The sequence below is a fragment of the Corapipo altera genome, unplaced genomic scaffold, assembly GCF_003945725.1.
Source record: "Corapipo altera isolate COAL_440 unplaced genomic scaffold, ASM394572v1 49, whole genome shotgun sequence".
Taxonomy (NCBI): domain Eukaryota; kingdom Metazoa; phylum Chordata; class Aves; order Passeriformes; family Pipridae; genus Corapipo; species Corapipo altera.
In genome coordinates this window covers 20,805,807-20,817,103 of record NW_020884879.1, presented here as the reverse complement: position 1 = coordinate 20,817,103, position 11,297 = coordinate 20,805,807, and the positions used below count along the sequence as shown (strand labels likewise).

Sequence of the window (11,297 nt, the reverse complement as noted above, 5' to 3'; positions counted from 1 at the left end):
TAGCTCTCCACTGGATCAGCTCCAGGAGCTCCACGTCTCTCTTCTTCTGAGGGGCCCAGAACTGGACACATGCCGCAGGAAGGTGTGTTTTGTGAGAGCAGCGCACTAAAGCACAGGCGTGCACGCCGGTCAAGGCTGGGAAAATAACACTGAATTTTGAAGGAATGTGGCTTTTTACAGAAGTGGCGGGTGCGCCGCTAAAGGACACCGCAGGTCACAGGATGCAAGAAGCGCCTCGGAATGCCGGGCTGCCTCCCATCCGCCTCGGGAAGAGGCCTTGCTCCAAGCGACGACGCAAACAGCGACAGAAGAAAGACACAAGACATGTTTTCCCCTGTAACAGCGCCCGAGGAGCACCAACCGCGGCTCTGGGCTCACTGAAGTCTGAAGCGCCGACACGGCCTGCTCAGCGCAGATTCCGCAGAGCCCGGCGCAGCAGCCGCTCCTGCCGGCGCTCCAGCACCTCCCAAGTCTGCGAGACCAGCCCAGTCCTCTGAGCGGGCGGGCAGACTTTCAGCATCCCCCGCCCCGGGGCGGGTCCCGCCGGCCCCTCCCCAGCGCGGCCCCGCCCGTCGCCGCCGCTTCTCCACCTCCCCGCCCGCCTCCTGCGTCCCGCGGCCATGGCGGAGCTGGAGCTGGGGCAGCACTGCGGGGTGCCCGACTGCCGCCAGCTCGGTAAGGGACAGCACGGCGGAGGCGGGGGTGGTGAGCCGGGGCGGTGCGGGGGTTGTGTGGTGGTTTCTCCCCGCTCAGGGAGTCCTCCGTGCTGCTGCAGCCCTGCGCGGCCCAGTGCCAGGGTCTGTTGACTCGGCTGTATCCCTGGCTGGTTAATCCCCTGCTTTCCCGGTCCTCCTCCTTGCTTGCCTTCGGTGATCTCGGAAAGTGTCACTGAAAATGTAATCTCTCGGAAAGAGGCAGCAAAACCCCCTGTACCGAAAGCTTTCTGATGGGACCACTGGGTCTTAGGGATGAAGTGACCTGAGCTCTGTAATCCAGTTGCATGATGGTCCCTTAACATCAAATCTGAAGGATGGAGACGCGGAGTAATGGGCTAGAGCAGAGGGCATTTGCTGCCATTGGTGATGTGGTTGAATTCAGCAGACAACAAAGTGATTTTATCTCTAAGAACTGATGCAGTAGGCGGGAGGGGGTGTGTACATACATGCAATTTAAATTACAAGGATGGTATGTATAATATAATATGAAGAGAAGAAGGGGCAGGATCGTCATGCCTTGTCAAATGGAGAAGATCCTATCCCTTCCAAAGAGCCATCTCCACCAGTTGGCAACCTGTAAAATAAAAATGTAAATTGTCCTATGTAAAAAAATAGTATTCTAAGTGGTCTCACAATAAATTACGTTTTTGGAATAACAAACTAGTAAGTTTGGTGGCTAGCCAAATGTTCCAGTGTCATAGTTTGATATTTTAAAAAACTTTAATTTAAAGCCTAATTCCAACTTCTAGAATGTATGTAAGTATGATTTACCTACTCATATGTTTTTCTGTTCTACTGATTATGGGAGTTAACAGTGTAACTGTCACAAAAGACACTTAAGTAAAGTGTAGATGCAGTTGCTAAATATCCTTGTAAAGATAGCTACCCTATGATATAGGTAAGCAAAAGTTAATCATGTGAAAATTAAGCTAGAAACTACTAGCAAAACAAAAACCGTGTTGTCGAACTGAAAACAAATCTCTTTGTTTCAGATTTTCTCCCCTTTATATGTGATGGCTGTTCAGGTGTCTTTTGGTAAGTTCGAGTACCTCAAATTGTAAGGAACATATAAGAATCAACAAGTCCAACTCCCTGCTCTGCACAGGACTAAAACTAAACACTAAGGAGTGTCATTCAGACACTCCTTGAACTCTGACAGGTTTGGTGCTGTCACCACTTCCCTGTGGTGCCTGTTCCAGTGCCCAACCACCCTCTCGGTGAAAAACCTTTTCCTAATGTTCAACCTGAACTTCCCATGATGCAGCTTCTTTCCATGTCGGTACTGGTCACCAGAGGAGCTCAGCACCTTCCTGCTCTGCTGCCCTTCTTGAGGAATCTGTAGGCTGCGATGAGGTCACCCTCAGTCTGGTCTTTTCCAAGGTGAACAAACTAAGTGACCTCAGTTTTCCTCCTAAGTCTGGCCCTTGAGGCCTTTCACCATCTTGGTCACTCTCTAAACACACTCTAATAGTCTGACATCCTTTCTATATTGTGGCACCCAGAACTGCCCACGGTACTTGTGTGAGGCCACACAAGTGCACTGTATAGTTGGGATAGTCACCTCCCTCAGCCATCTAGCAATGCTGTGCTTGGTATTCCCCAGAACATGGTTGGCTCTTTTGGCTGCCAGGGCACATTGTTGGCTCATATTCAACTTGCCATCGACCCAAACCCAGAGATCTCTTTCTGCAGGGCTGCTTTCCAGCCTCTCATCCCCCAGTTTGTATGTATAACCAGGATTACCTCATCCCAGGTGAAGAATCCTGCACTTGCTCTTGTTAAATTTCATACAGTTGGTGACTGCCCAGGTCTTTAGTTTGTCCAGAATCTGTCTGTAAGACTTCACCCTCCAGGGCTCCACAGCTACTCCTTGTTTAGTGTTGTTGGCAAACTTAACATGTGTCCAAATCATTTATAAAAAATTAAAGAGCACTGGCCCTAAAATTGAGCTCTGGGGAACTGTGCTGGTGACTGGCCGCCAGCCTGATGCAATTGCATTTATTGTAACGCTTTGAACCCAAACCATCAGCCACCCACTGTATTATGGACTTGCCTAACTGTGTGCAGGATGTTTTGTTCAGAAAGACACTGTGAGAGACAGTGTCAAAAGCTTTGCTGAAATGCAAAACACCACATCTATGGGCTTCCCAAGGTCAACTTGATGAGTAGCCTTGTCATAAAAGGAGGTGGCTGGATATTTTTAGTTCCAGTTCAACCTTCCAAGGTTGAAATTGGGGCCTGAACTTTGATTTACACACTTCAGATAGGCAGAAGGCAACTGAGTTAAACTCAGGTAGACTGAGGGCAGATTTCACTTCTAAAACATTGTAAGCCCTCACGGGATTTCTGCTGTTGTGGATAGTGATTAAAAATCCATTGAAATGGACAAACTCGAGTTGCTTTGAACTGAATTCTTAAGCATACTAATGTCTTTATTCTCTTGAAGTGGTTTGTTTTCTTGAGGCAAAAGTTCCAAGAGCTAAATGTTTTACAGACTGAGGAAGAGTATGATCAGTCAGTCATCCAGGACGTTAAATGCAGATGTTAGAACAAACTTTGTAGAAGATTCATTATCTAATTAAAGTGTTGCCATGATAAAAGTAGTCAGATCACTCTTTAAATAGTTGAATGTTTTCACAAATGATTTTCTTTTCCTGAAATGTCTCTTCTTTTTCCACAAAGCCTTCAGCACAGGAGCCGAGATGCTCATGGATGTTCTGAGGTAATCTAATAATATATGACCTGCCTTAAAATTAGCTGTGTGTTTTCAGACTAGATGAATACATATATAAGTATGCATTATTTAACTGTGAATGTGAAAAGCTTAAAAAAATGAATCTACTCTTTCTCTGCCTCTCAGAAGTAAATTGAGTTTGAGTAGAAAGATGGTTCTATTTCTAACTCTGAGCTAAACATAACCAGGACAAAAGTAGGAGAATAGAATGGAGAGCTACCGCAGTTCTTTGGTAAGGGTGTATGGTGACTTGTATCTGTAGTATCTGTTTACACAAAATATTTTGTACTAATGCCTAGGTGAATATAAGAAACAATTCTGTGAAACCTGATCAGCACAGGTCTTATCCCTGCTCATACAAGGACTGCAATGGAAAGGAGCTTTTGCCAGTTTTATGCCCCTACTGTGGAAAACATTTTTGTCTAAGGTGAGTGGAACAGGGTGTTTAAACATGAATACTCGTTCATTAGTGTACGGAAAAGGTATTAAAAGTTTTATGCTGTTGTTTACAGACATCGCCATCAATCAGACCACGAATGTGAGAAGCTGGACACGCCAAAACCTCGAATGGCTGCTACCCAGCAGCTAGTTAAACATATTATAGGCAAGTACAGCAGGATATGTATTCTGCAATTTTCTTCAGAAGACTGTTTGAACTTCTGACCTCCTTTGAAGGGGTCAGGTTCAACGAAATAAAAAAAGATAGGGGTTCCTTGGTTAAATAGCCCTAAAGTCATGTCACATGTAATACTGTTCATTTATGCTGAGACGAGGCAACAGTATGAAGAGAATTTTTAAAGATTACATAGGGCTCAAATTTCTTTCAAAAGTATTATCTTGTTCTTATTCTACAAATACTCTAATGTAATGAACTGTACCTAGTCATTATTATTTACATATTGATTCATGTGCAAATAAAGCAGTTGTGTTGGGTGTGCATGCCAGTCTGTTAGGATTATATCTACACAACCAAAATGGCAAAAAAAAAAAAAGTCACTCTATAATATTATATTTTGCAGATTTTAAACAAATTCTAGGATGGGAAAGAGAATAAACAAAACTGCCCAACTGGACAGTGAGATTTTGTAGAAAGAAGGACCTGAAGCTGTTGTCATATGAATGCTGTGCTGGCCACAGTTGTTGAAATTTTTGAATTTATATCTATTTGGCTTTTGCAGCCTGTCATGATAATGTTCATCTACTTTTCAGTGTAAAGGAGTTCTGCTAGAACTGTAACAATTCCAAATATTCTTGAATAGAAGTATCTGGTAGATGACCTTGGGAGGACATGAAGGGACATGAAAGGGATGGGAACCCTGGAGATACAATGAGGCCCAGTAGGCAAATTCTAAGATATGTTCAGGAAACAGTCTGAATCATCATGCTAACAGGAATAATATTGTTCTCAGATTCTAAAAAAAGTGAGGAAGCAAAAAGCAAAAAACGCAAAGGAGCGAAAAACAGTGAGACTGCAGCAAAAGTGGCATTAATGAAACTGAAAATGCATGCATGTGGAGACAAGTCTTTGCCGCAGGTCAGTGATGTTTGTTTTCAATAATTGAATTCTCAAAGGAAATGGAAAATTTTCTTCTGGATTCCTTTCCCCATCCACGGCGTGGGGCTGGCCCAGTTCTAGTTCCATTTCCATCTGAAGAACCATTGCGACGCTTTGAGGGATGGGGAAAGGAATCTCCAGGGGTATCTCAGGGGTTTTTTTCAGGCCCTGAGCCTGGAGGGGAGAGGTGCTCCCCCCTCCCCCCCCCCGCACGTGGCCCCATGGCCGGCAGGGAGACAGGACACAGGACACCGGGTGTGGAGAGGAGGCAAGAGAGAGTTTATTGTGGGGGATGTTACATTTATAGGGTTTAGGAGGATTCACAGAGTAACCAATTAGAAGTCTCAAGGGGTTTACAGGAACACCCAATCACAGGAAGAGGTTAACAAAGGCCAATGGGACACACCTCAGGACACCTTCCCAGGACATTCCTGCATGGATAACAAAGGGGGTGCTGGGAAGAAGAAGCATGTGTTTGCAAAGACACCACCAAAAGCCATTTTAAAACCTGTTTAAACCACAGTTTTCCCATATAATGCAGGTTTAATGCTACAATTTTCTAAATTTATTGATCTTCATCTAGTTCCCTCAGTTTGGTTTTGGATTTAATTTTTAAATCCTACAGTCACTTACATATATTTCAGTCTGGTCCCCAAAAGTAATCTCACTAGTCTTATGTGTGTTATAAGATGTCTGTGTGGAGTTTGGGTCAAATTTTTTTATTTTATAGTAGAAATGTATTGTCCTGCTACATGGCTGTCACCCAACACTGTGGGGACAGACAAGTTCTTTTCCTTGGCAGAATGATGACAGCACTAAGTTGCATTAAAACTTTATTATTTTAGCAGAATTTGATGATCATCAGAATTTTATTATTAGAGTAGAACATGATTTTTACGATCACTGTAACACAATTTTGTAGGTAGCACAGCACAGAATTGTATAGCACATCTTAGCTGCTTATGGTTCCTAATCACCTGGACCCTCTGCAGATTGGGTCATTGGGTCAAATCTTAATACTTGGCTTGCTGTTTTAATATTTGAGTGATCGTCTAGACTGGAAACATGTAATTGCCTGGTTTTCCCACCCAGACTGAATTTATATGTTGGGGCATTTGCAGTGCACCATACGTTCTTATCGTAAGAATGTGCCTTAGAAGTTTGAGTTTGATAATTTGGAAAGCTGGGGAGTGAGTACTTCAACTTAGGTTGGTACCAAGGTGTTTCAGGACCAGGTTCAGCTACCCATCCAGAATTAGCATCTGAAGATTCAGGGTGTTGTAAACAATACAATTTGTATGTGTAAAAAACCCATTTGAGAAATGAACTTCATAAACTGAATGACACGATTATCATCCCGTTCTTGAAACAGAGAGGAAGAAGGAACAAATAAGGTCAGTAAAGTACAGTGGGTATTGTGTTATCTTTTTACAGCTGAGGGTTCTACAAAGGTGAAGTCATGATTCCTTGGGCACACTCCAGGTTTAGACTTGCAGTCCATCATATATGTGCCTGCAGCGGGAGAGGATTGGATTTGATGATCTCAGTCTCTCAGTCATTTATATTCTGCAGTAAAATGGTCCTGATGGAATAGAACAAGTTTCAGTTGGTAATTCTGGGGCTGAAGTTTAAGGTTTTTTACTGAAAAACTATTAGATGTGTATGACTGGAATTACGTGTTTCTTCTGTGAATAATTTTGGTTTATTTTTCATGTTTTTCTAGGCAGAAAGAATTTACTTTCAAGTATTTTTACCAAAGGGGAACAAAGAGAAAAGCAAACCTATGTTCTTTTGCAGTAAGTGGAGTGTTGGCAAAGTAGTAGATTTTGCAGCTTCCTTAGCAAGCCTTAAAAATGACAACAACAAATCAACATCCCAGGTAAATCAGTAATAACTAACACTTTCCAGGTTATTGCATTTTGATTTTAGTTTTCTTTAGCCTTTTGTCCCTCCTCCACCCCACGTCTTTCATCTTGGATAGGCAAATCTTGATGTTAATTTCTGTGCTATTTGTCTTACAGAAATTGAGATTATGCCATACTGTCTCTGGAGAAGCCTTGCCATTTGAACATACACTGGAAACATGGCTATCTGATAAAGACTATCCACTGTACAATGGAGGAAATATAATTCTGGAATATCTTGATAATGATGTTCTATTTATAGAAGATACAGAGTCATACTTTAGTTAGTAAATTATCACCAAAAAAATAAGATTTTTCAGAAGCATGGTATTTGAGCAAGTCCATTTTTCTTTTAAAATCACTGATATGCCAGAATCTCTCCTCAGTTTTAAAGACACAGTTCCCATCAATTTCTAAGTTGCTTGACTGACAGAGGAACAAAGTCCTGAAAGGAAAACTAGTTATTATAATAACTAATATTACAGATATTTACATTCTAGAATAACTTCTTCCTCTATTGAGCTGTAAAATATCAAGAATGTTTTCTTAATTTTTATATTTATTTTTTATAAATGGTGGGGACAGTATGTATTAATAAATAATGGAAATGTAAACTTGCAGTGTACCAGTTCTTTGAAGGAAAGAAACACACTATTGCAGCATCCTTTCTATGTCTACAAGAACAGATTTCATTGAGTTTGGAAACCAGCACTGTCCATATCCCAGGTCCACACTTTCTTCTCGTAATAGCTTAAAGACGTTTAGAAGGAAAGCTTTCTGAAGCAAGAGTAAATCCACACAGATGTCTTCCTTGTGTTTGCAAATCTCATTGTGTGATTAGGTGGGGGATAAAAAGAGAACTTGAAATTATCCTTTTCTAATTCCTGTGTAAAAGAGCAATAAATATGGTCAGAGAGGAAGAAATATAATTTAACTAGAAGGGTAGCATTTAACAGTTTGGAATATCATCTGGGCACTTCCAGCTGTAGGTAAATCCTCTTCAGCAGTCAGCAAGGTGATTTACTAAGTTTTAAAGTGGTTATTTACAGTGATTGTACATAAAAAAGTTACACCTCTGGGTGAATAAGAATGACCTATACAATTACTGACTTCCTCAGTTGTTGGTGTCCTGTTTGTTGGCCATTAAGAAGGTAGTTCGTAATATCAGTAGTTGATGTACTCCAGATTTTGGATCTCTTTCAAAGCTGGATTGAAAATTCAAAGTGAACATAGGAAGTAAGAACCATGAGATCATTTTTATCACAGTCACAGCTGTTTTGAATTGCTGAAACACAAAACCACGTAATGTGGCACACAAATAGTAGGGCCAGCACTCTTCTAACTGTATATAACCAAGGAGCCTTGCTTTATCTTTCTGAACAGACCTGTTACAACATAAACTCGTCCTCCAGTGGCCTTGAGCCTATCTCTGTTTAAGCTAGAGGACTAGAACCCTTTCAAGACTAATCCTTCCAATTTGCTTTCACCTGTTTACAACTATTCTGTCAATATTCTCCAAGAAAATGACAGTGAATGAACAGATGTGAACAGAGCAGTGGAAAGCACAAGCCTCAGCTTTATTTGCAAAGCTGTAGTGTATTTCTGCTGCTCTGTGGGGCTGTGCAGAGTGGAAGAACTACTGAAGCAAACCTATTCATCGGATACTAAAGAGGCTTAGCAAGATTTTCAGCTGCAGCATGGAAGGTGTGATCCATTGCTACTGAAATGACCTAGTGTTTTGTGATTAGAGCACAGTATTCAGACCACGGGGGAGAAATCTCTGTCTTCGAAGCCTGACTCACTGCTCGATCAGTGTGACTCACCTTTAAATAGGTTTGAAAAGGGAAGAGCTCCCTTTCTTTTTCAGACAATGGGGCACTTTCTTTCAGGCGACTATCTTCATGTGCTATTCTCACGTTTGTAAGGATGTTCCAGATTCTACGTGCACCATGACTGAATGTACTCAGTGACACCTGGAGGTGTAACTGGGCCACAGGGAGATGAATGTCTACATTGTTCAAAAATGTCAATATGATGCATCCCAAGGACATTGTCCTGCCACTGCAGGACATACACAGAAGTGGGGAAAAATTCTACGAAGAGGGCAGGGGACATAAGGTTAAGGAATATTGGTGAGAAATGGAGTTTTGTGAGAAATGGAGTTTCAGTTCAGAGAGCTCACCCGAGGCGGAGAGATGTACGACTCACACATGCAAGTGCAGATGGACAATTCACCACAGTCACTTGGGCATTCACCAAATCTGGATTTGGTGGTTGGGCTCATTCAGTTACCACATTCACTAACTGAGAAAAAGTGTCCAGGTTTTCCTCCAGTATGTGTTTGCCTAAATGGAAACAATATCCATGTTGGATTGTGGTTCATTTATACCAGTCTGAAGACAAACAGACATGTATGACATACCCATTCTAGGTACAGCTGCAATAAAAAAAACATCACAATGTAAGGGGAATCTCCCTGGCATCTTTTTCAAAGCTACTCTCCCCATTGATAGAATGTGATAGTAATGTGGTCTTTGAACATTCAACTGGCTGTAAAGTGTTGTGGTTTTCATTACTACCAAGCAATAGTTCCTTTGTAACAATTTAGGAATATCTGTAGGATTATTATGTATGGATTTGACTTGCATAAAAACCCAAAAAGATCTCAGTAAGCATGTCACTGTTAGTTGTTTCTCATTTTGCTTTATGGTACTCTTTACTGTAGTTTTAACATGACTTGGGAATTGATAAATTATTTTACTGGATGTGGTATGAATGTCACAAAAAGGAAGATGTTTCTGGTTTCCATCAAGGAAAGGTTTTCAGTGGCTGGATATTTCTTAAATGTTTGTTTCCTGGCAGCAGAAATTATAGGAGCATTTCTCTGGCCTGTCTCTCCTGCTGTTATCTTCCTTTCCAGTACAAGAGGAACAGTTCCTTTTTCTCTTGTTATTTCTTTTCCTCCCTTTCCTCTGCAATTTTCCATTCATCTTTTTTTGCATCTTAGGCTGCTGTGGTATGGAAAATGCAATAAGAGGCCAACCATCATTGTGGGACCAGTGATTTGGGGAAGAGCCCTAAACAGCACTTGCTCCCCCCACTGTTGTTACACAAGCAAGTAGAAAATGCTGCTACACAACAGGGCCATTTTTTTTTTCAGCAGAAAAATCTTCATTCTCTGCTTACACCCTTTCTCCTGCCCCTGATTTTTCTGCCTTAGCAGTTGAAGGCAAAATAATTGAAATAACGTTTGTTTTGGATAAAGGGAAGATAGAGTTGGGATACAGCAAATAAATCTTTGGGGAGACCTCAAAGGTTTTACCAGGATGGTTGCTTTCATCAATCACCAGTAATTGCTAAGAGCTAGCAGCCTGTAATGACAATACCAACATGGCAAGTCACAGTTGATAAGACTCCAAAAAGTTTTCACATTCATCTTATTCCAGGAATGTGTCTGGGATTGTACATAGAAGCTAATTCCACTTAGTTTTCAGAAACTGAGAAGCAAAACCAAATTAAGCTAGTCTGACAGGTAAATAATTGAGGAGAGGTGAAAACTCTACCCTAAACAATTACACTAGGAACAAAAGCAGAAACTTCCCCAGAGCTTCAGTATCTTGCCTAGGCTAGGATTGCTCACATTTTACCTGTTTAGACTCTAGCATATCTTTACTTAGCATATATAATTTTTTGGTTTTTTCTACAGCTTATTATCTTAGCACATTTTGATAGGGAAAGTTCAACAACTGTATTTGAAAAAAATTATAAAACACTTTGGAGGAGACATTTGAAACTGCTGTTAATTTTATAGGCCTGTGTTTAGAATGTGCTGAATTGTTTCACTTCAAAGTTAATAAATAAAATGTTAAACTCACTTCTAGTAGTTACAAAGAAAATGTATGCAAAGTTGCTTAAACAAGAAAAGGAATTTGTCAAAAGAAATACTTAATGATTTTATAATAAACGGTATTTCAGCCAAACTACTAAAATAAGTCAATATCAAGCTTTTTGGTTGTTCTGTCTGTATAATAATTTTAGAGAATGCACAAGGTCAAGGCTTTGCAAACTTGCTTCTGGTAGCAGCTCCCAGCCTTGTTCCAGTTCAAACACTGCTACAAAGTTGCCTGGTATAAATTTGTAATATACAGAACACAGTTTGGAAACAACAGTTTGGTTGTATTTAATACTAAGAGCTCAATTCTGCTTGGATATGAGAGCCATTAGATCAGCTGGGCAATGCTGTAGTAAACAAAAAACAAAAAAACAATATATTACACTAAGAAAGCAGGAAGTAATCTCTCATACTTTTATTTTTAGTGTTTTCCATTTCTGTGTCTGCTTTAGAAAAGTATGTGCTCTGGAGCATGATCAGTCTGAAGACTTTCTAT

General features: G+C 41.0%; 1 protein-coding gene across 1 annotated transcript; it reads left to right on the top strand.

Annotated features, from left to right (window-relative positions):
- The first annotated feature begins 570 nt into the window (after positions 1-570).
- Positions 571-7,523, top strand: ZFAND1 (zinc finger AN1-type containing 1). The gene is made up of 8 exons (XM_027638893.1): positions 571-675; positions 1,709-1,751; positions 3,399-3,438; positions 3,750-3,877; positions 3,963-4,054; positions 4,860-4,984; positions 6,729-6,884; positions 7,027-7,523. The coding sequence occupies exons 1-8, from the start codon at positions 621-623 to the stop codon at positions 7,195-7,197; spliced, it is 810 nt and encodes a 269-aa protein (XP_027494694.1). The 5' UTR covers positions 571-620; the 3' UTR covers positions 7,198-7,523.
- The last annotated feature ends 3,774 nt before the right edge of the window (positions 7,524-11,297 follow it).

Excerpts from the sequence above, each read along its gene's own strand:
- ZFAND1 (XM_027638893.1), top strand. The coding sequence starts at position 621 with ATGGCGGAGCTGGAGCTGGGGCAGCACTGCGGGGTGCCCGACTGCCGC. Across the intron at positions 1,752-3,398 it reads GGCTGTTCAGGTGTCTTTTG|CCTTCAGCACAGGAGCCGAG; the intron begins GTAAGTTCGAGT and ends TTTTCCACAAAG. Across the intron at positions 3,439-3,749 it reads ATGCTCATGGATGTTCTGAG|GTGAATATAAGAAACAATTC; the intron begins GTAATCTAATAA and ends ACTAATGCCTAG.